At 43.0% G+C, this 23617-nt stretch overlaps 1 protein-coding gene across 1 annotated transcript in view; it reads right to left on the reverse strand.

Moving 5' to 3' along the window:
* LOC120024274 (fibronectin type III domain-containing protein 4-like) overlaps positions 1-23617 on the reverse strand; it is an 80523-nt gene that overhangs the window by 14495 nt on the left and 42411 nt on the right. The window contains exons 3-4 of the mRNA XM_038968470.1: positions 21833-22037; positions 2286-2375 (exon numbers count right to left, since the gene is read on the reverse strand). Of these exons, the coding sequence (XP_038824398.1) occupies positions 2286-2375; positions 21833-22037 (295 nt within the window). The remainder of the gene's footprint in view (positions 1-2285; positions 2376-21832; positions 22038-23617) is intronic.

Below are 23617 nucleotides of genomic sequence, written 5' to 3' on the forward strand. Positions count from 1 at the left end.
TCCTGTAAATAACTCGTACTCCCTAGCTCATCATTAATGATCCTGTAAATAACTCGTACTCCCTAGCTCATCATTAATGATCCTGTAAATAACTCATACTCCCTAGCTCATCATTAATGATCCTGTAAATAACTCGTACTCCCTAGCTCATCATTAATGATCCTGTAAATAACTCATACTCCCTAGCTCATCATTAATGATCCTGTAAATAACTCATACTCCCTAGCTCATCATTAATGATCCTGTAAATAACTCGTACTCCCTAGCTCATCATTAATGATCCTGTAAATAACTCATACTCCCTAGCTCATTATTAATGATCCTGTAGATAACTCATACTCCCTAGCTAATCATTAATGATCCTGTAAATAACTCGTACTCCCTAGCTCATCATTAATGATCCTGTAAATAACTCATACTCCCTAGCTCATCATTAATGATCCTGTAAATAACTCGTACTCCCTAGCTCATCATTAATGATCCTGTAAATAACTCATACTCCCTAGCTCATCATTAATGATCCTGTAAATAACTCGTACTCCCTAGCTCATTATTAATGATCCTGTAAATAACTCGTACTCCCTAGCTCATCATTAATGATCCTGTAAATAACTCGTACTCCCTAGCTCATCATTAATGATCCTGTAAATAACTCATACTCCCTAGCTCATCATTAATGATCCTGTAAATAACTCGTACTCCCTAGCTCATCATTAATGATCCTGTAAATAACTCATACTCCCTAGCTCATTATTAATGATCCTGTAAATAACTCATACTCCCTAGCTCATCATTAACGATCCTGCAAATAATGTAAAACATATACAGTTAATAAATTATTAAGATCACTGCTGTACCTGTAATGATCACAGCTGTACCTGTAATAATCACAGCTGTACCTGTAATAATCACAGCTGTACCTGTAAAGCCAGTCTGTACCTGTAAAGCCGGGCTGTACCTGTAAAGCCAGTCTGTACCTGTAAACCAGTCCGTACCTGTAAACCAGTCCGTACCTGTAAAACCAGTCCGTACCAGAAAAGCTAGTCCGTACCTATAAAGCCAGTCTGTACCTGTAAAGCTAGTTTGTACCTGTAAAGCCAGTCTGTACCTGTAAAGCCAGTCTGTACCTGTAAACCAGTCCGTACCTGTGAAGCTAGTCCGTACCTGTAAAGCCAGTATTTACCTGTAAAGCCAGTATGTACCTGTAAAGCCAGTCTATACCTGTAAAGCCAGTCTATACCTGTAAAGCTAGTCTATACCTATAAATCCAGTCTGTACCTGTAAAGCCAGTCCGTACCTGTAAAGCCAGTCCGTAACTGTAAAGCTAGTCTGTACCTATAATGCCAATCTGTACCTGTAAACCCAGTCCGTACCTGTGAAGCCAGTCTGTACCTGTAAAGCCAGTATGTACCTGTAAAGCCAGTCTATACCTGTAAAGCTAGTCTGTACCTATAATGCCAATCTGTACCTGTAAACCCAGTCCGTACCTGTGAAGCCAGTCTGTACCTGTAAAGCTAGTCTGTACCTATAAAGCCAGTCTGTACCTGTAAAACCAGTCCGTACCAGAAAAGCTAGTCCGTACCTGTAAAGCCAGTATGTACCTGTAAAGCCAGTCTATACCTGTAAAGCCAGTCTATACCTGTAAAGCTAGTCTATACCTATAAATCCAGTCTGTACCTGTAAAGCCAGTCCGTACCTGTAAAGATAGTCTGTACCTGTAAAGCCAGTCCGTAACTGTAAAGCTAGTCTGTACCTATAATGCCAATCTGTACCTGTAAACCCAGTCCGTACCTGTGAAGCCAGTCTGTACCTGTAAAGCCAGTATGTACCTGTAAAGCCAGTCTATACCTGTAAAGCTAGTCTGTACCTATAATGCCAATCTGTACCTGTAAACCCAGTCCGTACCTGTGAAGCCAGTCTGTACCTGTAAAGCTAGTCTGTACCTATAAAGCCAGTCTGTACCTGTAAAACCAGTCCGTACCAGAAAAGCTAGTCCGTACCTGTAAAGCCAGTATGTACCTGTAAAGCCAGTCTATACCTGTAAATCCAGTCTATACCTGTGAAGCCAGTCCGTACCTGTGAAGCCAGTCCGTACCTGTGAAGCCAGTCCGTACCTGTGAAGCCAGTCTGTACCTGTAAAGCCAGTCCGTACCTGTGAAGCCAGGCCGTACCTCTAAAGCCAGTCCTTACCTGTAAAGCCAGTATGTACCTGTAAAGCCAGTATGTACCTGTAAAGCCAGTATGTACCTGTAAAGCCAGTATGTACCTCTAAAGCCAGTCCTTACCTGCCCACATGAGAAGCACTACCACGATGATGATCATCTCCCCAGTCTGGAGCTGTCGGGACTTGTCCACTCCCTCCACAGCAGGGTCATCTGTTGGAAAAGAGACACCGGATCTGGTTAGTATCAGTCAATACCAACACTTTCATACACAAGAGAGACCATAGGCCAAAGACTATAATACACAAGAGAGCAAACTGACACTAGTCAGTACCAAGACTATCATACACAAGAGAGAAAACTGACAGTCATTACCAGTCAATACCAACACAGACTGGCTCGGTCAGTACCAGACAACAGTACCAGACAACAGTACCAGACGACAGTACCAGACATTAGTCAGTACCAGTCAGTACCAACACAGACTGGCCCTTTCTTCTTCCATCCTTTATCCTGTAGCATGGTGAAACACTTCCATAGCAACTATTCTTTAACCTGTAGCATGGTGGAACGCTTCCATAGCAACTATTCTTTAACCTGTAACATACAGCCGGGAAGAACTACTAGATATCAGAGCGACGTCAACTTACCAACATTACGACCAGGAATATGACTTTCTCCGAAATGGATCCTTTGTTTGCACCATCACACAGGGCATTTGATCTGATTCCAGAGGCTGACCCAAAACATCGTCGTGGCAGAAATGGTAGATGCCTCCTGGTCAGACTTCGGAGGCGTGCACACCACCCATCTCTTTCGAGTATACTACTCGCCAATGTCCAGTCTCTTGACAACAAGGTAGACGAAATTATAGCAAGGGTTGCCTTCCAGAGAGACATCAGAGATTGTAACATTCTCTGTTTCGCAGAACCATGGCTCTCTCGGGATATGTTGTCGGAGTCGGTACAGGCACTGGGATTCTTTATGCGTTGCGCCGACAGAAATAAACATCTCTCCGGGATGAAGAAGAGCGGGGGTGTATGTTTCATGATTAATGACTCATGGTGTAATCGTAACAACATACAGGAACTGAAGTCCTTTTGTTCACCTAAACCTAGAATTCCTTACAATCAAATGCCGACCATATTACCTCCCAAGAGAATTCTCGTCAGTTATTGTCACAGCCGTGTATATCTCCCCTCAAGCCGATATCCTGACGGACATCAAGGAACTTCACTGGACTCTATGCAAACTGGAAACCATATATCCTGAGGCTGTATTTATTGTAGCTGGGGATTTTAACAAAGTACATTTGAGAACAAGGCTACCTAAATTCTATCAGCATATTGATTGTAGCACTCGTGCAGGCAAAACACTGCTAACACTGGATCACTGCTACTCTAACTTCCCGAATGCATACAAGGCCTTCCCCCGCCCTCTTTTCGGCAAATCTGACCACAACTCTATTTTGCTCCTCCCGTCCTATAGGCAGAAACTCAAACAGGATGTACCGTGACGAGAACTATTCAACCCTGGTCTGACCAATCGGAATCCACGCTTCAAGATTGTTTTGGTCACGCAGACTGGGAAATGTTCCGGGCAGCCTCAGAGAATAATATTGAATGATATGCTGATTCGGTGAGTGAGTTTATAAAGAAGTGCATTGGAGATGTTGTACACACTGTGACTATTAAAACCTACCCTAACCAGAAACCGTGGATAGATGGCGGCATTCACTCAAAACTGAAAGTGCGAACCATCACATGAAAAGATGACTGAGAGTATGGCCAAATACAAACAGTGTAGTTATTCCCTCCGCAAGGCAATCAAACAAGCTAAATGTCGGTACAGGGACAAAGCGGAGTCGCAATTCAACGGCTCAGACACGAGACGTATGTGGCGGGGTCTACAGGAAATCACAGAATACAAAAAGAAAACCAGCCACGTCACGGACACCGACGTCTTGCTTCCAGACAAACTAAACACCTTCTTTACCCGCTTTGAGGATAATACAGTGCCACTGATGCGGCCCGCTACCAAACACTGCGGGCCCTCCCTCTCCTTCTCCGTGGCCGACGTGAGTAAGACATTGTCCTGGGTGGTGGGCCAAACAGAGGGAATGTCGTATTCCTTGTCGTAATGTTGGTGAGTTGACGTTGCTCTTATATCCAATAGTTCCTCACGACTGTATGTAATGAAACCTAAGATTTCCTGGGGTAACAATGTAAGAATTAACACATAAAAAAACAAAATACTGCATAGTTTCCTTGGAACGCGAAGCGAGGCGGCCATCTCTGTCGGCGCCGGAAGTATATGACCGAATACATACAGTGTAGCTATTCCCTCCGCAAGGCAATCAAACAAGCTACGGGTCAGTATAGAGACAAAGTAGAGTCACAATTCAATGGCTCAGACACGAGACGTATGTGGCAGGGTCTACAGTCAATCACGGACTACAAAAGGAAAACCAGCCCCGTCGCGGACCCACGATGTCTTGCTCCCAGACAGACTAAACAACTTCTTTGCTCGCTTTGAGGACAATACAGTGCCACGGACACGGCCCGCTACCAAAACCTGCGGGCTCTCCTTCACTGCAGCCAACGTGAGTAAAATATTTAAACGTGTTAACCCTTGCAAGGCTGCCGGCCCAGACGGCATCCCTAGCCGCGTCCTCAAAGCATGCGCAGACCAGCTGCCTGGTGGGTTTACGGACATATTCAATCTCTCCCTATCCCAGTCTGCTGTCCCCACATGCTTCAAGATGGCCACCATTGTTCCTGTACCCCAGAAGGCAAAGGTAACTGATCTAAATGACTATTGCTCCATAGCACTCACTTCTGTCATCATGAAGTGCTTTGAGAGGCTAGTCAAGGATCATGTCACCCCCACCTTACCTGCCACCCTAGACCCACTTCAATTTGCATACCGCTCCAATAGGTCCACAGACAACGCAATCGCAATCACACTGCACACTGCCCTAACCCATCTGGACAAGAGGAATGCCTACGTAAGAATGCTGTCCATTGACCACAGCTCAGCATTCAACACCATAGTACCCTCCAAGCTCATCATTAAGCTTGAGGCCATGGGTCTCAACCCCACCTTGTGCAATTGGGTCCTGGACTTCCTGACGGGCCACCCCCAGGTGGTAAAGGTAGGAAACAACATCTCCACTTCGCTGATCCTCAACACTGGGGCCCCACAAGGGTGCGTGCTCAGCCCCTTCCTGTACTCCCTGTTCACCCATGACTGCGTGGCCATGCACACCTCCAACTCAAGCATCAAGTTTGCAGATGACACAACAGTAGTGGGCTTGATTACCAACAACGACGAGACGGCCTACAGGCAGAAGGGGAGGGCACTTGGAGTGTGGTGTCTGGAAAACAACCTCTCACTCAACGTCAACAAAACAAAGGAGATGATCGTGGACTTCAGGAAACAGCAGAGGGAGCAACCTCCTATCCTCATCGACGGGACAGCAGTGGAGAAGGTGGAAAGTTTGAAGTTCCTCGGCGTACACATCACAGACAAACTGAAATGGTTCACCCACACAGACAGTGTAGTGAAGAAGGCGCAACAGGGCCTCTTCAACCTTAGGAGGCTGAAGAAATTTGGCTTGTCACCTAAGATGCTCACAAACGTCTACAGATGCACCATTGAGCGCATACTGTCTAACTGTATCACCGCCTGGTACGGAAACTGCACCGCCCGCATCCCCAGGGCTCTCCAGAGGGTGGTGAGATCAGCCCAACATGAAAGCTACACCATGGTGCTAACCTACAGAGTGCTGTTGAGGCTACTGTGTTTTTTAATACAATATTTATTTACAAGTGAATTTAGTATAGTTTTTTTTTTTAATCACAACTTTGTTTTCAATGTTTTAAAATTTTTAATTTTTATGAAATTCACTGAGGATAGTCCTCCCCTTCCTCCTCTGACCAGCCTCCACTGGTGTAGTCAGCTTTTGATCTGTAGAATATAATTATGACTCCGAGGCAGATACTGACAGACATAAATCCTGTTCTCATTGGGGTTGATCCCTAACCAATACATTCATTAAAACTAACGATTTATTTGACTTTTTTTTTTTTACTTTAGCAAGTCAGTTAAGAACATAAGAACAAATTCTTATTTTTAACAGTGGAACCCTAGGCCATGGTTCTCAAACTGCCTGTTCAGGGGCAGAACGACAGATTTATACCTTGTCAGCTTAGGGATTTGAACTTGCAACCTTGCAGTTACTAGTCCAATGCGCTAACCACTAGGCTACCCTGATGCCCCAAAACTGCCGTTTCAATAGCATACAATGCATTATGTGTGGATGGATGGATAGCGGAATTTGAATTTGTATAGGTTATTGTTGTGGAATTTGTATAAGAATCAATGCTATGCCCGAGTTTTCCCATCTGGAAAAACAAGCATAGTTCAATTTCATTACTGCCTAGTAAAAATATAAAAACGAACACATGTGCTTTTGCAGGCCATAAAGAGAGGCCCTCAGAAGAGAGAGGGTGCATCCCAAATGATACCCTATCTCCTATATAGTGCACTACTTTTGACCAGAGCTCTATGGGCCCTGGTTAAAAAGTAGTGCACTATAAAGGGAATAGTGTGTCGTTTGGGATGCTGACAAAGAGTTTCTCCTTGCTCTCAGAACAGTGGTCAGGCCAGCTGGGAAAAACACTGAGTGGTGTTTTATTATATTTTATTTATACAGTGTTCTGGAATGGGACAAATCTGGCTCCCGCATGCATACTGCAGCAATGAAACTGACTCTGGGTCTGCTTCCCAAAATGGCACCCTATTCTCTATATAGTATATTACTTTAGACCAATACCCATAGGGGTTGGTATATAGTATACTACTTTAGACCAGGACCCATAGGGGTTGGTATATAGTATACTACTTTAGACCAGGACCCATAGGGGTTGGTATATAGTATACTACTTTAGACCAGGACCCATAGGGGTTGGTATATAGTATACTACTTTAGACCAGGACCCTTAGGGGTTGGTATATAGTATACTACTTTAGACCAGGACCCTTAGGGGTTGGTATATAGTATACTACTTTAGACCAGGACCCTTAGGGGTTGGTATATAGTATACTACTTTAGACCAGGACCCATAGGGGTTGGTATATAGTATACCACTTTAGACCAGGACCCATAGGGGTTGGTATATAGTATACTACTGTAGACCAGGACCCATAGGGGTTGGTATATAGTATACTACTTTAGACCAGGACCCATAGGGGTTGGTATATAGTATACTACTTTAGACCAGGACCCATAGGGGTTGGTATATAGTATACTACTTTAGACCAGGTCCCATAGGGGCTGGTATATAGTATACTACTTTAGACCAGGACCCATAGGGGTTGGTATATAGTATACTACTTTAGACCAGGACCCATACGAGTTGGTATATAGTATACTACTTTAGACCAGGACCCATAGGGGTTGGTATATAGTATACTACTTTAGACCAGGACCCAAAGGGGTTGGTATATAGTATACTACTTTAGACCAGGACCCATAGGGGTTGGTATATAGTATACTACTTTAGACCAGGACCCTTATGGGTTGGTATATAGTGTACTACTGTAGACCAGGACCCATAGAGGTTGGTATATAGAATACTACTTTAGACCAGGACCCATAGTGTTTGCTATACAGTATACTACTTTAGACCAGGGCCCATAGGGGTTGGTATATAGTATACTACTTTAGACCAGGACCCATAGGGGTTGGTATATAGTATACTAATTTAGACCAATACCCATAGGGGTTGGTATATAGTATACTACTTTAGACCAGGACCCGTAGGGGTTGGTATATAGTATACTACTTTAGACCAGGACCCTTATGGGTTGGTATATAGTATACTACTTTAGACCAGGACCCATAGGGGTTGGTATATAGTATACTACTTTAGACCAGGACCCATAGGGGTTGGTATATAGTATACTACTTTAGACCAGGTCCCATAGGGGCTGGTATATAGTATACTACTTTAGACCAGGACCCATAGGGGTTGGTATATAGTATACTACTTTAGACCAGGACCCATACGAGTTGGTATATAGTATACTACTTTAGACCAGGACCCATAGGGGTTGGTATATAGTATACTACTTTAGACCAGGACCCTTAGGGGTTGGTATATAGTATACTACTTTAGACCAGGACCCATAGGGGTTGGTATATAGTATACTACTTTAGACCAGGACCCTTATGGGTTGGTATATAGTATACTACTGTAGACCAGGACCCTTATGGGTTGGTATATAGTATACTACTGTAGACCAGGGCCCATAGGGGTTGGTATATAGTATACTACTTTAGACCAGGACCCGTAGGGGTTGGTATATAGTATACTACGTTAGACCAATACCCATAGGGGTTGGTATATAGTATACTACTTTAGACCAGGACCCGTAGGGGTTGGTATATAGTATACTACTTTAGACCAGGACCCATAGGGGTTGGTATATAGTATACTACTTTAGACCAGGACCCTTAGGGGTTGGTATATAGTATACTACTTTAGACCAGGACCCATAGGGGTTGGTATATAGTATACTACTTTAGACCAGGACCCATAAGGGTTGGTATATATTATACTACTTTAGACCAGGTCCCATAGGGGCTGGTATATAGTATACAACTTTAGACCAGGACCCAAAGGGGTTGGTATATAGTATACTACTTTAGACCAGGACCCATAGGGGTTGGTATATAGTATACTACTTTAGACCAGGACCCATAGGGGTTGGTATATAGTATACTACTTTAGACCAGGACCCTTATGGGTTGGTATATAGTATACTACTTTAGACCAGGACCCATAGGGGCTGGTATATAGTATACTACTTTAGACCAGGACCCATAGGGGTTGGTATATAGTATACTACTTTAGACCAGGACCCAAAGGGGTTGGTATATAGTATACTACTTTAGACCAGGACCCATAGGGGTTGGTATATAGTATACTACTTTAGACCAGGACCCTTATGGGTTGGTATATAGTATACTACTGTAGACCAGGACCCATAGGGGTTGGTATATAGTATACTACTTTAGACCAGGACCCATAGTGTTTGGTATATAGTATACTACTTTAGACCAGGGCCCATAGGGGTTGGTATATAGTATACTACTTTAGACCAGGACCCGTAGGGGTTGGTATATAGTATACTACTTTAGACCAGGACCCATAGTGGTTGGTATATAGTATACTACTTTAGACCAGGACCCTTAGGGGTTGGTATATATTATACTACTTTAGACCAGGACCCATAGGGGTTGGTATATAGTATACCACTTTAGACCAGGACCCATAGGGGTTGGTATATAGTATACTACTGTAGACCAGGACCCATAGGGGTTGGTATATGGTATACTACTTTAGACCAGGACCCATAGGGGTTGGTATATAGTATACTACTTTAGACCAGGGCCCATAGGGGCTGGTATATAGTTTACTACTTTAGACCAGGACCCATAGGGGTTGGTATATAGTATACTACTTTAGACCAGGACCCATACGAGTTGGTATATAGTATACTACTTTAGACCAGGACCCATAGGGGTTGGTATATTGTATACTACTTTAGACCAGGACCCAAAGGGGTTGGTATATAGTATACTACTTTAGACCAGGACCCATAGGGGTTGGTATATAGTATACTACTTTAGACCAGGACCCTTATGGGTTGGTATATAGTATACTACTTTAGACCAGGACCCATAGGGGTTGGTATATAGTATAGTACTTTAGACCAGGACCCATAGGGGTTGGTATATAGTATACTACTTTAGACCAGGACCCTTAGGGGTTGGTATATAGTATACTACTTTAGACCAGGACCCATAGGGGTTGGTATATAGTATACTACTTTAGGCCAGGACCCTTATGGGTTGGTATATAGTATACTACTTTAGACCAGGACCCATAGGGGTTGGTTTATAGTATACTACTTTAGACCAGGACCCATAGGGGTTGGTATATAGTATACTACTTTAGACCAGGACCCTTAGGGGTTGGTATATAGTATACTACTTTAGACCAGGACCCTTAGGGGTTGGTATATAGTATACTACTTTAGACCAGGACCCATAGGGTTGGTATATAGTATACTACTTTAGACCAGGACCCATAGGGGTTGGTATATAGTATACTACTTTAGACCAGGACCCATAGGGGTTGGTATATAGTATACTACTTTAGACCAGGACCCATAGGGGTTGGTATGTAGTATACTACTTTAGACCAGGACCCATAGGGGTTGGTATATAGTATACTACTTTAGACCAGGACCCATAGGGGTTGGTATATAGTATACTACTTTAGACCAGGGCCCTTAGGGGTTGGTATATAGTATACTACTTTAGACCAGGACCCTTGGGGGTTGGTATATAGTATACTACTTTAGACCGTTACCCTTAGGGGTTGGTATATAGTATACTACTTTAGACCAGGACCCTTAGGGGTTGGTATATAGTATACTACTTTAGACCAGGACCCATAGGGGTTGGTATATAGTATACTACTTTAGACCAGGACCCATAGGGGTTGGTATATAGTATACTACTTTAGACCAGGGCCCATAGGGGTTGGTATATAGTATACTACTTTAGACCAGGGCCCATAGGGTTGGTATATAGTATACTACTTTAGACCAGGACCCATAGGGGTTGGTATATAGTATACTACTTTAGACCAGGACCCATAGGGGTTGGTATATAGTATACTACTTTAGACCAGGGCCCATAGGGGTTGGTATATAGTATACTACTTTAGACCAGGGCCCATAGGGTTGGTATATAGTATACTACTTTAGACCAGGACCCATAGGGGTTGGTATATAGTATACTACTTTAGACCAGGACCCATAGTGGTTGGTATATAGTATACTACTTTAGACCAGGACCCATAGGGGTTGGTATATAGTATACTACTTTAGACCAGGGCCCTTAGGGGTTGGTATATAGTATACTACTTTAGACCAGGACCCTTGGGGGTTGGTATATAGTATACTACTTTAGACCAGGACCCTTAGGGGTTGGTATATAGTATACTACTTTAGACCAGGACCCTTAGGGGTTGGTATATAGTATACTACTTTAGACCAGGACCCATAGGGGTTGGTATATAGTATACTACTTTAGACCAGGACCCTTAGGGGTTGGTATATAGTATACTACTTTAGACCAATACCCATAGGGGTTGGTATATAGTATACTACTTTAGACCAGGGCCCTTAGGGGTTGGTTTATAGTATACTACTTTAGACCAGGAACCATAGGGGTTGGTATATAGTATATAGTATACTACTGTAAACTAGGACTCTTAGGAGTTTATTTTTGACCAGATCCTTATGAATAGGGAATATGGGTATTTGGATGTAAACATGCCAACTCTTTGTACTCTATGTGAACTTCTGTTTGGGTATTCTAGAAATATTCACACATCTGGTAAAGAGGTCCCTTTAGACACAATTACTGTGATACTTCAAATGAAAGACAGGTTCTGACTGATGATTCACTCACTATCTAAAACCATCTGCACAGGCTTGACAACAGACAACAGTTAGAAAGCAAAACACAACGCTCTCTGCCTCCCAATAAGATGTAGACAGACTGTTTGTGAACAGATAAACACAAACACATCTTTGCAGCAGGAGAAAGATAAGCTTGTTTAGCTCTCATCAAATTAATGGTGCAATTGATTGTCTACAACTGTAGACCTACTGAATCGTTCCAGAAGTAAATTGAATCATGTAAAACAGCCCCGGACCATTATTCCTCCTCCACCAAACTTTATAGTTGGCACTATGCATTCTTTTGCGAGCTACGCCCTTCAGCAGTCCGCGGTCCCTTTGTATGAGCGTGTGTGGACTACCACTTTGTGGCTGAGCCGTTGTTGCTCCTAGATGTTTCTACTTTACAATAACATCACTTACAGTTGACCGGGGCAGCTCTAACATGACAGAAATTTGATGAACTGACTTGTTGGAAAGGTGGCATTCTATGACAGTGACACATTGAAAGTCACTGAGCTCTTCAGTAAGGCCATTCTACTGCCAATGTTTGTCTATGGAGCATGTATGGCTGTGTGGTCGATTTTATACACCTGTCAGCAACGGGTGTGGCTGAAATAGCTAAATCCACCAATTTCAAAGGGGTGTCCACATATTTTGGTATATGCTGTACATATATACACAGTACCAGTCAAAAGTTTGGACACACCTACTCATTCAAAGGTTTTTCTTTATTTTTACTATTTTCTAAATTGTAGAATAATAGTGAAAATATCAAAACTATGAAATAACACATATGGAATCATGTAGTAACCAAAAAAGTGTTAAACAAATTAAAATGTATTTTATATTGAAGATTCTTCAGAGTTGCCACCCTTTGCCTTGATGACAGCTTTGCACACTCTTGGCATTCTCTCAACCAGCTTCACCTGGAATGCTTTTCAAACAGTGAAGGAGTGAAGGAGTTCCCACATATGCTGAGCACTTGTTGCCTGCTTTTCCTTCACTCTGCGGTCCAACTCATCCCAAACCATCTCAAATCAGTTGAGGTCGGGTGATTGTGGAGGCCAGGTCATCTGATGCAGCACTCCATCATTCTCCTTGGTCAAATACCCCTTACACAGCCTGTTTTGGGTCATTGTCCTGTTGAAAAACAAATGATAGTCCCACTAAGCGCAAACCAGATGGGATGGGGTATCGCTGCAGAATACTGTGCTAGCCATGGCGGTTAAGTGTGCCTTGAATTCTAAATAAATCACAGAAAGTGTTCCCAGCAAAGTACCCCCACATCTCCTCCTCCATGATTCGCCATGATTCATGGTGGGAACCACACATGCGGTGATCATCCGTTCACCTGCTCTGCGTCTCACAAAGACACAGTGGTTGGTACCTTGTCACAACACAACTGATTGGCACAAACGCATTAGAAGGAAAGAAATTCCACAAATTAACTTTTAACAAGGCACACCTGTTAATTGAAATGCATTCCAGGCATTCCAAGCAGCCAACAAGTGCTCAGCATATGTGGGAACTCCCTCAAGACTGTTGGAAAAGCATTCCAGGTAAAGCTGGTTGAGAGAATGCCTTGTGACCCCTCTGCGTGGTCCTTGGACGACGTGGTTCCCGTTATGTTGGGCAAAAAACACTTAATTCTACAGTAAGAACTTCATACCAACGGTCAGGCATGGTGGTGGTAGTGTGATGGTTTGGGGATGCTTTGCTGCCTCAGGACCTGGACGACTTGCCTTTATAGATATCTGTATCAGATAATTGTACAGGAGAATGTCAGGCCATCTGTTCGTAGGGGCATTGGGTGTTGCATAACTTTGTTCATTAAAGCAATTAGAGGCCAGTTTTTGTGTTATTTGTTTACTCGGGTTGCCTTTATCTAATATTAGGTTTTGGTTGAAAATCTGATTACATTTAGTGAGGAAAAATAGGCAAAAATAGAGAAAATCAGAAAGTGGGCAAATACTTTTTCATGGCACTGTAGGAGATTCGCTGGTGGGAATAACAACACTGCTATTGATTCTGGACTGTATAGCTGTGTCTCATTGCAAGGCCTGTAGATGCATTCGGCTGCTCTGTTAATCAATTCAGTTTGAATGGGAGATTGAATGTGAGATGGGAAAAAGCTTTCTGCTTTGGCTGTAACAAAACATCCCTGTTGTGAGGAAGCCAGACTAAAAAGGCTTTTCAAAGCACAACCGTTGCTCGGTCGGTGGGTCTGAATCTCACATAAAAGAGAGACTTGTGACATTACGTTAAGGAGGTGAGTTGTAACTTAATTGTGTGGTGGAGATTGTACTAAGAGGGGGACAGATGAGGCTATTTTGGGATGGAGGTGGAGGTTGAATTCCAGACGTCCTCTCCTCTCCTCTCCTCTCCTCTCCTCTCCTCTCCTCTCCTCTCCTCTCCTCTTTAAATTAAATTATGGGCAGAAAGACAAATTAAACTCCATTTCATCGAATCAGATGGCTTATTCATCACGAAACCATTTGATGTTGCCAGTTATTTTAATTATTATTGAATTGGCAAAGTGGGCAAACTTAGGCAGGAAATGCCAACAACGAACAGTGAGCCATCGTACTAATGTACAAGAAAACAAATAATGAAAGAACAGCATTGCAAGTTTTAATTTTGTAAAGTTAGTTTGGGAGAGGTGGGAAAATTATTGTTAACGATCAATAATGACAAACCTCCTGGCATTGACAACTTAGATGGAAAGCTACTGAGGATGGTAGCTGACTCTATAGCCACTCCTATCTGTCATATCTTTAATCTGAGACTAGAGGAAAGTCTTTGTCCTCAGGCCAGGAGGGAAGCCAAAGTCATTCTGCTACCTAAGAGTGGTAAAGTGGCCTTTACTGGTTCTAACAGCAGACCTATAAGCTTGCTGCCAGCTCTTAACAAACTGTTGGCATTTTGTTTTGAGCAAATACAATGCTATTTCTCTGTAAACAAATGAACAACAGAGTTGCAGTCTGTTTTGGAATGGGTGGCCAGTAATAAACTGGTCCTGAACATCTCTAAAACTAAGAGCATTGTATTTGGTACAAATCATTCCTTAAGTTCCAGACCTCAGCTGAATCTGGTAATGAATGATGTGGCTGTTGAACAAGTTGAGGAGACTAAATTACTTGGCGTTACTTTAGATTGTAAACTGTCATGGTCAAAACATATAGATTCAATGGTTGTAAAGATGGGGAGAGGTCTGTCTGTAATAAAGATATGCTCTGCTTTTTTGACACCACACTCCACAAAGCAAGTTCTGCAGGCTCTAGTTTTATCTAATCTTGATTATTGTCCAGTCGTGTGGTCCAGTGCTGCAAGGAAAGACCTAGTTAAGCTGCAGCTGGCCCAGAACAGAGGGGCACGTTTTGCTCTTAATTGTAATCAGAGGGCTGATATAAATACTATGCATGCAAGTCTCTCTTGGCTAAGAGATGAGGAGAGACTTACTGCATCACTTCTTGTTTTTATAAGAAACATGAATATGTTGAAATGGTTTGCATAGTCAACTTACACACAGCTCTGACACACACACGTATCTCATCCAGGGTCTTTTCACAGTCCCCAAATCCAGAACAAATTCAAGAAAACATACAGTATTATATATAGCACTTATTGCATGGAACTTCCTTCCATCTCATATTGCTCAAATAAACAGCAAACCTGGTTTCTACAAACAGGTAAAGCAACACCTCACGGCACAACGCCTCTCCGCTATTTGACCTGGATATGTTTGTGTATATGCATTGATATGGAGGTTACGTGTGCCTTTATAAATGTATGTAGTTCTGTCTTTGAGCTGTTCTTGTCTAATGATGATCTGTATTATGTCATTCTGTATTATGTTTCGTGTTTTGTGTGGAACCCCAGGAAGAGTAGCTGCTGCTTTTGCAACAGCTAATGGGATCCTAATAAAATACCAAATATGTCCTCTCCTCCCCTCCTCTCCTCCCCTCTCCTCTCCTTTTCTCTCCCCTCCTCTCTGAGCTATAACAAGCCCATAGATACCAAGATAATGCAACTGTAATTCTGAGATAACAACCACCATTAATCTTCCTGAGGTCAGGGAGTTTTCACTGTTAGCGCTTTTGCTAATAGATATAGTATGTTCTTTGCAGTAGCCTACAAGGAGCAGGAAGTGCTTCATCCTCTCGTTTTCAGTACGTTTCAGGAGTACAGTTCAAGACCTGTGTGGTTGAGAGGTAATGCATTATCATGTGTGGTTGATATGTAAAGCATTATCATGTGTTGTTGAGAGGTAAAGCATTATCGTGTGCGGTTGATATTTAAAGCATTATCATGTGTGGTTGAGAGGTAATGCATTATCATGTGTGGCTGAGAGGTAATGCATTATCATGTGTGGTTGAGAGGTAATGCATTATCATGTGTGGTTGATATGTAAAGCATTATCATGTGTGGTTGAGAGGTAATGCATTATCATGTGTGGTTGAGAGGTAATGCATTATCTTGTGTGGTTGAGAGGTAATGCATTATCATGTGTGGTTGATATGTAAAGCATTATCATGTGTTGTTGAGAGGTAAAGCATTATCGTGTGCGGTTGAGCGGTAAAGCATTATCGTGTGTGGTTGAGAGGTAATGCATGATCACATGTGGTTGAGAGGTAATGCATTATCGTGTGCGGTTGAGCGGTAAAGCATTATCGTGTGTGGTTGAGAGGTAATGCATGATCACATGTGGTTGAGAGGTAATGCATTATCATGTGTGGTTGAGAGGTAATTCATGATCACATGTGGATGAGAGGTAATGCATGATCATATGTGGCTGAATGGTAAAGCATTATCATGCGGTTGAGAGGTAATGCATGATCACATGTGGTTGATACGTAAAGCATTATCATGTGTTGTTGAGAGGTAAATCATTATCATATGTGGCTGAGAGGTAAAGCATTATCATGTGGTTGAGAGGTAATGCATGATCACATGTGGTTGATATGTAAAGCATTATCATGTGCTGTTGAAATGTACAGCATTATCGTGCATGGTTGAGAGGTAAAGCATTATCGTGCATGGTTGAGAGGTAATGCATTATCATGTGTGGTTGAGAGGTAATTCATGATCACATGTGGATGAGAGGTAAAACATTATCGTGCATGGATGAGAGGTAAAGCATTATCGTGTGTGTTTGTGATGTAAAGGGAAAGGGAAAGGGGATACCTAGTCAGTTGTACAACGGAATGAAATCAACTGAAATGTGTATTGTACATTTAACCCAACCCCACTGAATCAGAGTGGTGCAGGGGCTGCCTTAATCATTATTGTGTGTGGTTGAGAGGTAAACCATTATCATGTGTGGTTGAGAGGTAAACCATTATCGTGTGTGGTTGAGAGGTAAACCATTATCGTGTGTGGTTGAGAGGTAAAGCATTGTCATGTGTGGTTGAGAGGTAAACCATTATCGTGTGTGGTTGAGAGGTAAAACATTATCATGTGTGTGGTTGAGATGTAATCTTGGACACCCGGCACATCTGTCCACAAGTGAAATGGTGAAAGAGATTCACCTAAACATTGAGAAATTAATAGATGAGTCTCCTTCAGCTCTTTCACTTCTGTTGATCCTGCTAGCATATCTTTTGTTGATCATGCTAGCCTATCTATTGTTGATCCTGCTAGCATATCTTTTGTTGATCATGCTAGCCTATCTATTGTTGATCATGCTAGCCTATCTATTGTTGATCATGCTAGCCTATCTATTGTTGATCCTGCTAGCCTATCTATTGTTGATCATCCTAGCCTATCTATTGTTGATCATGCTAGTCTATCTATTGTTGATCATGCTAGTCTATTTATTGTTGATCATGCTAGCCTATCTATTGTTGATCTTGCTTGCCTATCTATTGTTGATCCTGCTAACCTATCTATTATTGATCCTGCTAGCCTATCTATTGTTGATCACGCTAGCCTATCTATTGTTGATCATGCTAGCCTATCTATTGTTGATCATGCTAGCCTATCTATTGTTGATCATGCTAGCCTATCTATTGTTGATCCTGCTAGCATATCTTTTGTTGATCATGCTAGCCTATCTATTGTTGATCATGCTAGCCTATCTATTGTTGATCATGCTAGTCTATCTATTGTTGATCATGCTAGCCTATCTATTGTTGATCATCCTAGCCTATCTATTGTTGATCATGCTAGTCTATCTATTGTTGATCATGCTAGCCTATCTATTGTTGATCATGCTAGTCTATTTATTGTTGATCATCCTAGTCTATCTATTGTTGATCATGGTAGCCTATCTATTGTTGATCACGCTAGTCTATCTATTGTTGATCATCCTAGTCTATCTATTGTTGATCATGCTAGCCTATCTATTGTTGATCACGCTAGCCTATCTATTGTTGATCATGCTAGCCTATCTATTGTTGATCATGCTAGCCTATCTATTGTTGATCACGCTAGTCTATCTATTGTTGATCATCCTAGTCTATCTATTGTTGATCATGCTAGCCTATCTATTGTTGATCATCCTAGCCTATCTATTGTTGATCATGCTAGTCTATCTATTGTTGATCATGCTAGTCTATCTATTGTTGATCATGCTAGCCTATCTATTGTTGATCATCCTAGCCTATCTATTGTTGATCATGCTAGTCTATCTATTGTTGATCATGCTAGTCTATTTATTGTTGATCATGCTAGCCTATCTATTGTTGATCTTGCTTGCCTATCTATTGTTGATCATGCTAGCCTATCTATTGCTGATCATGGTAGCCTATCTATTGTTGATCCTGCTAACCTATCTATTATTGATCCTGCTAGCCTATCTATTGTTGATCACGCTAGCCTATCTATTGTTGATCATGCTAGCCTATCTATTGTTGATCATGCTAGCCTATCTATTGCTGAGCATGCTAGTCTATCTATTGTTGATCCTGCTAGCCTATCTATTGTTGATCCTGCTAGCCTATCTATTGTTGATCCTGCTAACCTATCTATTATTGATCATGGTAGCCTATCTATTGTTGATCATGCTAGCCTATCTATTGTTGATCCTGCTAACCTATCTATTGTTGATCATGCTAGTCTATCTATTGCTGATCATGGTAGCCTATCTATTGTTGATCATGCTAGCCTATCTATTGTTGATCCTGCTAGCCTATCTATTGTTGATCCTGCTAGCCTATCTATTGTTGATCATGCTAGCCTATCTATTGTTGATCCTGCTAGCCTATCTCATATTGATCCTGCTAGCCTATCTCATATTGATCCTGCTAGCCTATCTATTGTTGATCATGCTAGCCTATCTATTGTTGATCCTGCTAGCCTATCTATTGCTGATCATGGTAGCCTATCTATTGTTGATCATGCTAGCCTATCTATTGCTGATCATGGTAGCCTATCTATTGTTGATCCTGCTAGCCTATCTATTGCTGATCATGTTAGCCTATCTATTGTTGATCCTGCTAGTCTATCTATTGCTGATCATGGTAGCCTATCTATTGTTGATCACGCTAGCCTATCTCATATTGATCCTGCTAGCCTATCTATTGTTGATCCTGCTAGCCTATCTCATATTGATCCTGCTAGCCTATCTCATATTGATCATGCTAGCCTATCTATTGTTGATCCTGCTAGTCTATCTATTGCTGATCATGGTAGCCTATCTATTGTTGATCATGCTAGCCACATTGATGATTCACTGTACAGAACCTGATAGACTACCACACCATCACTACTTAAACAACACCATCACTACTTCAAACACACCATCACTACTTAAACAACACCATCACTACTTAAAACACACCATCACTACTTAAACAACACCATCACTACTTAAAACACACCATCACTACTTAAACAACACCATCACTACTTAAACCACACCATCACTACTTAAACAACACCATCACTACTTAAAACACACCATCACTACTTAAACAACACCATCACTACTTAAACCACACCATCACTACTTAAACAACACCATCACTACTTAAACCACACCATCACTACTTAAACCACACCATCACTACTTAAACAACACCATCACTACTTAAAATACACCATCACTACTTAAACAACACCATCACTACTTAAAACACACCATCACTACTTAAACAACACCATCACTACTTAAACAACACCATCACTACTTAAACAACACCATCACTACTTAAACAACACCATCACTACTTAAAAGACACCATCACTACTTAAACAACACCATCACTACTTAAAACACACCATCACTACTTAAACAACACCATCACTACTTAAACCACACCATCACTACTTAAACCATCACTACTTAAACCACACCATCACTTACTTAAACCATCACTACTTAAACCACACCATCACTACTTAAACCATCACTACTTAAACCATCACTACTTAAACCACACCATCACTAATTAAACCACACCATCACTACTTAAACCATTACTACTTAAACCATCACTACTTAAACCACACCATCACTAATTAAACCACACCATCACTACTTAAACCATCACTACTTAAACCACACCATCACTACTTAAACCATCACTACTTAAACCACACCATCACTAATTAAACCACACCATCACTACTTAAACCATCACTAATTAAACCACACCATCACTAATTAAACCACACCATCACTACTTAAACCATCACTACTTAAACCACACCATCACTAATTAAACCACACCATCACTACTTAAACCATTACTACTTAAACCATCACTACTTAAACCACACCATCACTAATTAAACCACACCATCACTACTTAAACCATCACTACTTAAACCACACCATCACTTTAATCATGAAGTAAAGCATGCCACCAAAACGGGACACCTTGGTTTAGGAATGACCATGATTGGCTATAGAGCAGATCTCTTTCACGTTCATTCCACCATGTCCATCTGTGCTGACCGAGAGTACAGACAGCCATTGAAGCCTCAGTCGATTGGTCACGGCCCCACCGTTTTCAGCCGCAGTCATCGGCGTAGCCCAGGACCCACTTAGAGACACACACTCTAAGTGCTTTAGAGTGTGTGTCAGAATCCTGATTACCCAGCCCGGTTTGAGATAGAGGTGATTGATATCACAGCAGCCTGCAGCAATGTGTGAAGAGAGAGTGAGAGAGTGAGAGAGTGAGAGAGTGAGAGTGAGTGAGGGGGAGAGAGGGTGAGAAAGATGGAGAGAGAGAGACAGACTCTGTCAATAATGCTGGGATAATATAAACTGTGGTAGAGAGATGGAGGATGGGGGAGAGAGAGAGACAGAGAGGCAGAGAGAGAGAGAGACAGAGAGGCAGAGAGAGACAGAGAGGCAGAGAGAGACAGAGAGGCAGAGAGAGAGAGAGAGGCAGAGAGAGAGAGAGAGAGAGAGAGAGAGAGAGAGAGAGAGAGAGAGAGAGAGAGAGAGAGAGAGAGAGAGAGAGAGAGAGAGAGAGAGAGGGGCAGAGAGAGACAGAGAGACAGAGAGAGACAGAGAGAGAGAGAGAGAGAGAGAGAGAGAGAGAGAGAGAGAGAGGCAGAGAGAGAGAGAGACAGAGACAGAGACAGAGACAGAGACGATATTAATGGTGCACTGGTAAATAACTGTAATTTACAATCATATTGCTAATGATTTGATTTGATTTGCATTATATGATTAAGAACCTCATTAATACCACACTATAGACACTGAATCGATCATTTAATCAAACGTGCCAATCCCATAGCCCATAAGAAGCTTCTGTGTGATGAAACTGAAGTGCAAGGCTTTAGGGTTAGTGTGACTGTACCTTGGTTGGAATGTTAGGGGTCAGTACACAGGTGTCAGGGTTTCCTTGGTTGGAGGGTTAGTGTTAGGGGTCAGGGGTCAGGGTTACCTTGGTTGGAGTTGTTGAAGAGTGAGGGTTAGTGTTAGGGGTCAGGGTTACCTTGGTTGGAGGGTTAGGGGTCAGGGGTCAGGGTTACCTTGGTTGGAGGGTTAGTGTTAGGGGTCAGGGTTACCTTGGTTGGAGAGTTAGTGTTGGGGGTCAGGGGTCAGGGTTACCTTGGTTGGAGGGTTAGTGTTAGAGGTCAGGGTTACCTTGGTTGGAGGGTTAGTGTTGGGGGTCAGGGTTACCTTGGTTGGAGGGTTAGTGTTAGGGGTCAGGGGTCAGGGTTACCTTGGTTGGAGCTGTTGGAGGGGAAGCGGTCAGACTTCTTGAGGGTTCTGAAGTGAACCCTCTTGCTGGCCTGACTCTCTCCGTGCAGACCAATAGACTGGACCTGGATAATATAGTCGGTCTCCTCTTCCAGATCCCACAGAACACAGCTCCTGCTAGTGGTGTTCACCTCTCTGATGAAGCGCTGGGTGTGGCCCTCCTGCCTCTGAGATATAACACAGAGATATAGGGTAGAAAGGTTTGAGTTGTAATGGAAACTAACTCCCTCCCCACAGTCCTCCCTGTTCTCCCTATCTAACTCCCCACAGTCCTCCATGTTCTCCCTATCTAACTCCCCACAGTCCTCCCTGTTCTCCCTATCTAACTCCCCACAGTCCTCCCTGTTCTCCCTATCTAACTCCCCACAGTCCTCCCTGTTCTCCCTATCTAACTCCCCACAGTCCTCCCTGTTCTCCCTATCTAACTCCCCACAGTCCTCCCTGTTCTCCCTGTCTAACTCCCCACAGTCCTCCATGTTCTCCCTATCTAACTCTCCACAGTCCTCCCTGTTCTCCCTATCTAACTCCCCACAGTCCTCCCTGTTCTCCCTATCTAACTCCCCACAGTCCTCCATGTTCTCCCTATCTAACTCCCCACAGTCCTCCCTATCTAACTCCCCACAGTCCTCCCTGTTCTCCCTATCTAACTCCCCACAGTCCTCCATGTTCTCCCTATCTAACTCCCCACAGTCCTCCCTGTTCTCCCTATCTAACTCCCCACAGTCCTCCCTGTTCTCCCTATCTAACTCCCCACAGTCCTCCCTGTTCTCCCTATCTAACTCCCCACAGTCCTCCATGTTCTCCCTATCTAACTCCCCACAGTCCTCCATGTTCTCCCTATCTAACTCCCCACAGTCCTCCATGTTCTCCCTATCTAACTCCCCACAGTCCTCCATGTTCTCCCTATCTAACTCCCCACAGTCCTCCCTGTTCTCCCTATCTAACTCCCCACAGTCCTCCATGTTCTCCCTATCTAACTCCCCACAGTCCTCCATGTTCTCCCTATCTAACTCCCCACAGTCCTCCATGTTCTCCCTATCTAACTCCCCACAGTCCTCCATGTTCTCACTATCTAACTCCCCACAGTCCTCCATGTTCTCCCTATCTAACTCCCCACAGTCCTCCATGTTCTCCCTATCTAACTCCCCACAGTCCTCCATGTTCTCCCTATCTAACTCCCCACAGTCCTCCCAATATAACTCCCCACAGTCCTCCCTATCTAACTCCCCACAGTCCTTCCTATCTAACTCCCCACAGTCCTTATTGCTCTTACTGTTTAACTCTCCGCATTCCTATGTGTTAAACTCCCCACAGTCCTCTCTGTCTAACTAACCACAGTCCTCAATGATTTTACTGTCTAACTCCCCACAGTCCTCCCTGTTCTCCATGTCTAACTCCCCACAGTCCTCCCTCCTCTCCCTGTCTAACTCCCCACAGTCCTCCCTGTTCTCCATGTCTAACTCCCCACAGTCCTCCCTGTCTAACACCCCACAGTCCTCCCTGTTCTCCCTGTTCTCCCTATCTAACTCCCCACAGTCCTCCATATCTAACTCTCCACAGTCCTCCCTGTTCTCACTGTCTAACACCCCACAGTACTCCCTGTCTAACTCCCCACAGTCCTCCCTGTTCTCCATGTCTAACACCCCACAGTCCTCCCTGTCTAACTCCCCACAGTCCTCCCTGTTCTCCCTGTCTAACTCCCCACAGTCCTCCCTGTTCTCAATGTCTAACTCCCCACAGTCCTCCC

The sequence above is a fragment of the Salvelinus namaycush genome, chromosome 29, assembly GCF_016432855.1.
Source record: "Salvelinus namaycush isolate Seneca chromosome 29, SaNama_1.0, whole genome shotgun sequence".
Lineage (NCBI taxonomy): Eukaryota > Metazoa > Chordata > Actinopteri > Salmoniformes > Salmonidae > Salvelinus > Salvelinus namaycush.